Here is a 7,126-nt window from a genome sequence, read left to right as displayed (position 1 = left end):
TTGATGCAATTGAACTCTCAAAACACTATTTTCTGTTTGTCTGACTAAGCCAATTACTCAATCATTATTGCTTGATCCATCAATCCTCGTGGGATCGACCCTCATTCACTTGAGGTACTACTTGGTACGACCTGGTGCACTTGCCGGTTAGTTTGTGGGTTATAAATTCTGCAGTAGTCCCCAGCAACGATGCCAATGTTCCGAAGGTTACCTGAAATTGGATTGTGTTTGGGCCTGAACGTGAGGTCCAGGCTCCCTCTGTGACAGCGACGGACTTGTATTAGAGCTGAGGTGCCGCCGTCCAAGTTCTTTGTAAAGAGGTGGGGGTAGTACCTACAAGAGACTCTGATGTTTAAGTTAGCAAAGATTTTAGGTAAGCTTTTTTGTAGATTGGGTTCTAAATATATCTGAGTTTGTAGTATATTTATAGTAGAATAGGTAACCACCTTTTAGTGTAGTTTCACCTTTGATGGTGGATAATTGTTCCATTTTTCTAGGGAGTTATTGAGATCTCCCTTCTAGATAAGTGGAAGATATCTTAAGAGTTAGTTATTGTTTTAGCTTAATAAGGTTGAACTACCATTGTCATGCCGACCTCTATGAGGTTGGGTAGAAGTAGATGATGCCATTCTTATTGGGTGGACTTTTAACCTTTTTGGTCTTGACTTTATTTTGGGTCAGAATATGAAAAGTTTTTTTTTTTCAAAGAAAAAGTCTAGAGCACCGACTATAACATAAGCCAACTCAAACCAATTCTTTGTATTTTTAGTTTTGAAATTCGAAAAATTAGGGTAGTGGGAAGTTATTTTTTCTTTTTTGTAACAGACCTCCTGTTTTTTAACGAGTTGCCTCTAGTTGGCTACCTCCTACTTGGTTCTTAAGTAAAATCATTTTTTAAAAGTCAATCTAAACTAATCCTTAATTTTAATTAATACATTAAAAAATAATTAACTTTTTTTTTGAAAAACTAATCTATTATAGATCGAAGTTCTATTTAAAAATTTGTCGTTGACCAATAAATTTTATATATATATAAAATTTGAATTTATAATTCTTATTTAAATAAATTAATAAACTAATCATCATTAGTTGGCAAAAGATTAACAAGTTCTCAATAATCACTACCAGAGGAAAAAAAAATGATCCATTAAGGTCTCTCTTATTATATATAACACTTAAGTCATTGTTGTAAAAATCAAACATCAAAGTTAAATTTGTTATTTTTCTAACAAGGGAGTGATATTTTGTTTTTAATATATCCCCATACGCTACCACTATATAACTATGGCATCTTGACTTGGAGTGAATGGGATTGGGATCTCTTGATTGTTAATACTCAATACTGCTGATTAGTGTAACGAATGAAAGAACCAATAATTTAACGTAAGCTAGCCAATGGTGACTTTAATGTTAAATAATTTAAAAAAATTTCAGGTATTTTCGGAATATTAATTTTAATATTTTAATTATTAATTTTAATTATTAAAAAATATATAATATATATTAATTAAAATTAACATTTAAAATAATTAAAATATCAGTATTTTTAAAAATATCTGAAAATTTTTCAAATAAATTTATAATTGGTGATTATGATATTAAAGTTCATGCATGTATGGAAAAACAGTCACAATTTCAACCAAGAAACTTGATCAGGGGGTGTAATTGTGATTTGTGACATAAAAAAGGAACCAAAGTTGACATTCAAATTGGAAATTCATTGACCATTCGCCACAATTGAAATTTCAGTAATCAGCTAATTAAAACGTGAAAAAGACCTAATTCAATAACATCTTCTAAAATACTAAGAATAATGGGAATGATATTAAAGTTCATAAATGTATGGAAAAAACAGTCACAATTTCAACCAAGAAACTTGATCAGGGGGTGTAATTGTGATTTGTGACAAAGTTGACATTCAAATTGGAAATTCATTGACCATTCGCCACAATTGAAATTTCAGTAATCAACTAATTAAAACGTGAAAAAGACCTAATTCAATAACATCTACTAAAATACTAAGAATAATGGGAATTTTGATTAGCATGAAATTAAGTAATCCAATTATCAATTTTCAATAAATTAAAGAAGTAGTCCATGACATGATCCGCTTAACCTAAGATAGCATTTTTAATCTGTACAAATTGAACCACAGCGCCCTACTAATTACTATAACCACCAAGCCATGGTTTCACAAAATCATTGAGTGAATAGAGATTATGCAACTTCCAATACTTCCCGCTACTGCCACTGACTCTGTAGCAACCAACAATTCTTCAGCTGAGACTCCACGCTTTCTCTGAAGCTCTTCACCCGAACCAAACAAAAATGGGTCGAACACAAGCCCATGCCCGATCCAGGACCAGATCCGACCCGGCTCGTTTTCAAGAGGTAGCAAACCGGCCCGCACCCTACACCTTTCCCCTGAACTACGATTCCCCACGCTCTTGTTGTTCTTTCTGTATCGGAACCGCCGTCCTCCGCCTCGTCCTCCCCTCCGATCTCCTCCACGAAGATGACTCCTTCTGGCACCGGCGTCTCCCCTGACTCCCACCGTTGCTTCACCGCTGGCCAATCGTCAACAACCACCTGCTTCTCCGTCGTCGTCGATGTGGTGGTTTCTTCTCCCTTTCTCTTAGAAAAAATCTGCACCAGAAGCGGCGCCTCCTTCAGATTCTTCACGATTTCCACCACTGATTCCCTCATCCACGTGTCCAGCCTCTCCTGCGCCTCCAAGACGGCAGCGCTGTCACGGCCTCCTCCATTATTAGAATCCTCTCTCTTCCCGAACGGCTCAATGCTCATCCGATTCTCCACCACCGCTCCCCTAGCCGCCGCTGGCGCCGCCGAAGCCATCGAGATCCTCCCCTTCCACGCCGTGGAGCGCGCCAGGTCTCCGATCACGACGGAACACGGCGAGGCAAAACAACACCGATCCTGGATTCCGAAGTTAGCAGCGGTAAGGCGGCTGTTTCCGCCGCAAGCAATGCCGAGAGACGACGACGCCATCTTCTTCTGCCTGCGTGGATGGCGGGGAAAGGAAGAAAACACGCAGAAGAAAGGGAACAAGAGAGAATCTTAAAAGCCAAAAGCGATGAAAGCTTTTATTACTTTCTGTTTGTGACGAAGGGTTTGTGCTTTCGTCTGAAGAATTCAAATAAAGAAGGAGAAGAGGGGGAAGAACGAGAATCAGAGAAAGCTGTAAAGATAGATAAAGGGATAGAAGAAGCGTAATGGGTGAGGCGATTATTATAGTTTCAGTGACGCGTTCAAGATTAACGGTTGATCAACGCTTTCTTCAAATTTGAACAGCTTTCTCTGATTCTCGTTCTTCCCTCTCTTCTCCTTCTTTATTTGAATTCTTAAGCACAAACCCTTCGTCACAAACAGAAAGTAATAAAAGCTTTCATCCCTTTTGGCTTTTAAGATTCTCTCTTGTTCCCTTTCTTCTGCGTGTTTTCTTCCTTTCCCCGCCATCCACGCAGGCAGAAGAAGATGGCGTCGTCGTCTCTCGGCATTGCTTGCGGCGGAAACAGCCGCCTTACCGCTGCTAACTTCGGAATCCAGGATCGGTGTTGTTTTGCCTCGCCGTGTTCCGTCGTGATCGGAGACCTGGCGCGCTCCACGGCGTGGAAGGGGAGGATCTCGATGGCTTCGGCGGCGCCAGCGGCGGCTAGGGGAGCGGTGGTGGAGAATCGGATGAGCATTGAGCCGTTCGGGAAGAGAGAGGATTCTAATAATGGAGGAGGCCGTGACAGCGCTGCCGTCTTGGAGGCGCAGGAGAGGCTGGACACGTGGATGAGGGAATCAGTGGTGGAAATCGTGAAGAATCTGAAGGAGGCGCCGCTTCTGGTGCAGATTTTTTCTAAGAGAAAGGGAGAAGAAACCACCACATCGACGACGACGGAGAAGCAGGTGGTTGTTGACGATTGGCCAGCGGTGAAGCAACGGTGGGAGTCAGGGGAGACGCCGGTGCCAGAAGGAGTCATCTTCGTGGAGGAGATCGGAGGGGAGGACGAGGCGGAGGACGGCGGTTCCGATACAGAAAGAACAACAAGAGCGTGGGGAATCGTAGTTCAGGGGAAAGGTGTAGGGTGCGGGCCGGTTTGCTACCTCTTGAAAACGATCCGGGTCGGATCTGGTCCTGGATCGGGCATGGGCTTGTGTTCGACCCATTTTTGTTTGGTTCGGGTGAAGAGCTTCAGAGAAAGCGTGGAGTCTCAGCTGAAGAATTGTTGGTTGCTACAGAGTCAGTGGCAGTAGCGGGAAGTATTGGAAGTTGCATAATCTCTATTCAATCAATGATTTTGTGAAACCATGGCTTGGTAGTTATAGTAATTAGTAGGGCGCTGTGGTTCAATTTGTACAGATTAAAAATGCTATCTTAGGTTAAGCGGATCATGTCATGGACTACTTCTTTAATTCATTGAAAATTGATAATTGGATTACTTAATTTCATGCTAATCAAAATTCCCATTATTCTTAGTATTTTAGAAGATGTTATTGAATTAGGTCTTTTTCACGTTTTAATTAGCTGATTACTGAAATTTCAATTGTGGCGAATGGTCAATGAATTTCCAATTTGAATGTCAACTTTGGTTCCTTTTTTATGTCACAAATCACAATTACACCCCCTGATCAAGTTTCTTGGTTGAAATTGTGACTGTTTTTCCATACATGCATGAACTTTAATATCATAATCACCAATTATAAATTTATTTGAAAAATTTTCAGATATTTTTAAAAATACTAATATTTTAATAATTTTAAATATTAATTTTAATTAATATATATTATATATTTTTTAATAATTAAAATTAATAATTAAAATATTAAAATTAATATTCCGAAAATACCTGAAATTTTTTTAAATTATTTAACATTAAAGTCACCATTGGATAGCTTACCGTTAAATTATTGGTTCTTTCATTCGTTACACCAATTAGCAGTATTGAGTATTAACAATCAAGAGATCCCATTCACTCCAAGTCAAGATGCTATAGATAAAGTGTGTATTTAGATTACAGGAGATTTGTATAAAATTGATTTTGTGAAATTGATTTTGATAAAAAAATAAGTTTGTATTAACGTAGTTTATGTTTGGTAATTTTTATTTAAAATGGATTATAGTAAACTAAATATTGTTTGGATTATATTATTCAAAATTACTTTTAGATAAAAAATTACAGAAAAGAACATGAATTTAAATAATTATTTTATGTTATCTTATAATTTTATTTTAAATATTTAAATAAATTTTAATATTTTTTTAGTACTTTTAGTATTCTTTAGTACTCTAATAAGATTAATAGAATCATAATACAAAATAAAAAAAAATATTCCATACAAAAAAATAACAATAACAGCAAAAAAAACTCATAAAAAATTTAGAAATTTTATAAAAAATAATAATATACATAAAAAAGTATTAGAAAAAAAATATTATTAAAAAACAATAAACATGTGAATATGAAGGACATAATTGGTACAAAGAACATAAAGTTTAATCCAACGTGAAAACATCAATGGAAAAACTAGAATTTTTAGTTTTTGGTAAACTAGGGTTGAAGACAGAAATCACTTTTGCATTTCTAAAATAAAAATGTCGCCAAACATAAAGATAAAGCGTTCAAAGAACACAAACGAGCTTTTCTCTTTTCCAACGCAAATGCAAACACACCCTAAATCACAATCCTAGTATTTTTAGGCTGCTTTTGTTCCTCTGCGGGTAAGTACACCTTATGCTCCAATATAGGAAGAATCCACGGTTATAATGTGAGTTCGTAGGCATATAGGGTGGGGGTAGGTTGTAGAGGAATGAAATTTTGAAGGGCACGAGGCTTGTTTGCATGGCAACGTGGCTTGGTGGGTAATCCCACGAGCCTTCCACGCTTTCGCAAACTGTAGCAAGTGCGAATTTTTGGTCCGGGTATAGGGTAGCCATGAGGTTTGATTACTTTGACTTGTTGAGATTAGAAGCAATGGTGAAGATGGAATGAGAGTAGGGGGAGCATGGAAGGAATGCGCCTAGGAGATTGAAAGTGAGGTCGGTATGTGACGCGAGAAACGAAGATGGGAAACGCACGAGACCGCACGCGAAAAGTGTATGGATTGCGAAGGCGAGCACACGGGGAGCATTTGCTAAGTATAAACGATTGACTAATAGAGTGCAACGTGGATGACACGTAGGAGTAGTGCGTTGCCATGTCATCATTATTCGTTTTTTTTTTAAATGCGGAATATCCACGCGTTATTTCATTTCTTACGAGTTGGGTGTAACGTAATTATTGAGAAACCGAAAGATAAGGTATAAGTAACTATACCCGGTATGAATTTTTTTAGCTTGTACTACTGGAACTTGCAGAGGGTATTGTTTAACTAAAAAACCAGTTGTTCCAGGATTTTTTTTTTTTGAAATAAAATAAAAAATTATTATTTGCTCAAATTCAAAATTTTAATTTTAATTTTAGAAATACGATTTTTTTTGGTAGAGGGAGGTCGCCGTGCCTCCGGTCGAATCCCCGCAAACTTCTTTTAAATTTTCAAAAATTCTAATTTTTAAGTAGTATTTATAGGAATATACAAAAATACACAAATAATAAGCATGACTTTTTTAATATTGTTGGTATCAATAATAATTATTATGATCGTCTTTAGAAATACATAGATACACAGAAATAAGTCATATTTAAAAAGAGTTATTTTTCATTACAAATAAAAAAAATTATTATATTCCTAATAAAAGTATGACTTATTCCTGTGTACTCTCGTATATTCCCGTATATTTTAGAGACGATGATAATGGTTGTCATTGTCTGTTATGAAACTTAAGTATTTGGAAAATTAAAGTTATAAATAATATAATCCTCAGCATCTGCTAGCGTGATAAACATGGACGAACAATATATTATATATGTATTATTTTTGGTTTCAATTTGTAAGGGGTCTTGCTATCACACACTTTGGTCCTGATTTAAAAAAAAAAATTCCATGCTTTGGATGTGGATAGCTGTAAAAGAAGTTCTAACTTGTAAGGTTAGGTGAAAAATTTATTTATTTTTTATCAACTCCATCTTTTATTTTTTTTTATAAAATTTATTTGTAGTTCTTCCTATTTTTTTATAGT

At 36.4% G+C, this 7,126-nt stretch overlaps 2 protein-coding genes across 2 annotated transcripts; one reads left to right on the top strand and one right to left on the bottom strand.

Moving 5' to 3' along the window:
- LOC107622778 lies at window positions 2,020-3,231 on the bottom strand. Its single transcript, XM_016324809.2, has one exon. The coding sequence runs from the start codon at window positions 3,007-3,009 to the stop codon at window positions 2,242-2,244; it is 768 nt and encodes a 255-aa protein (XP_016180295.1). The 5' UTR covers window positions 3,010-3,231; the 3' UTR covers window positions 2,020-2,241.
- LOC107622779 lies at window positions 3,314-4,485 on the top strand. Its single transcript, XM_016324810.2, has one exon. The coding sequence runs from the start codon at window positions 3,496-3,498 to the stop codon at window positions 4,261-4,263; it is 768 nt and encodes a 255-aa protein (XP_016180296.1). The 5' UTR covers window positions 3,314-3,495; the 3' UTR covers window positions 4,264-4,485.

The sequence above is a fragment of the Arachis ipaensis genome, chromosome B10, assembly GCF_000816755.2.
Source record: "Arachis ipaensis cultivar K30076 chromosome B10, Araip1.1, whole genome shotgun sequence".
In the NCBI taxonomy this organism is placed as follows: Eukaryota; Viridiplantae; Streptophyta; class Magnoliopsida; order Fabales; family Fabaceae; genus Arachis; species Arachis ipaensis.
The sequence above is the reverse complement of the archived record's forward strand: the minus strand, read 5'-3'. Positions and strand labels throughout refer to the sequence as shown.

Excerpts from the sequence above, each read along its gene's own strand:
- LOC107622778 (XM_016324809.2), bottom strand. The coding sequence starts at position 3,009 with ATGGCGTCGTCGTCTCTCGGCATTGCTTGCGGCGGAAACAGCCGCCTT.
- LOC107622779 (XM_016324810.2), top strand. The coding sequence starts at position 3,496 with ATGGCGTCGTCGTCTCTCGGCATTGCTTGCGGCGGAAACAGCCGCCTT.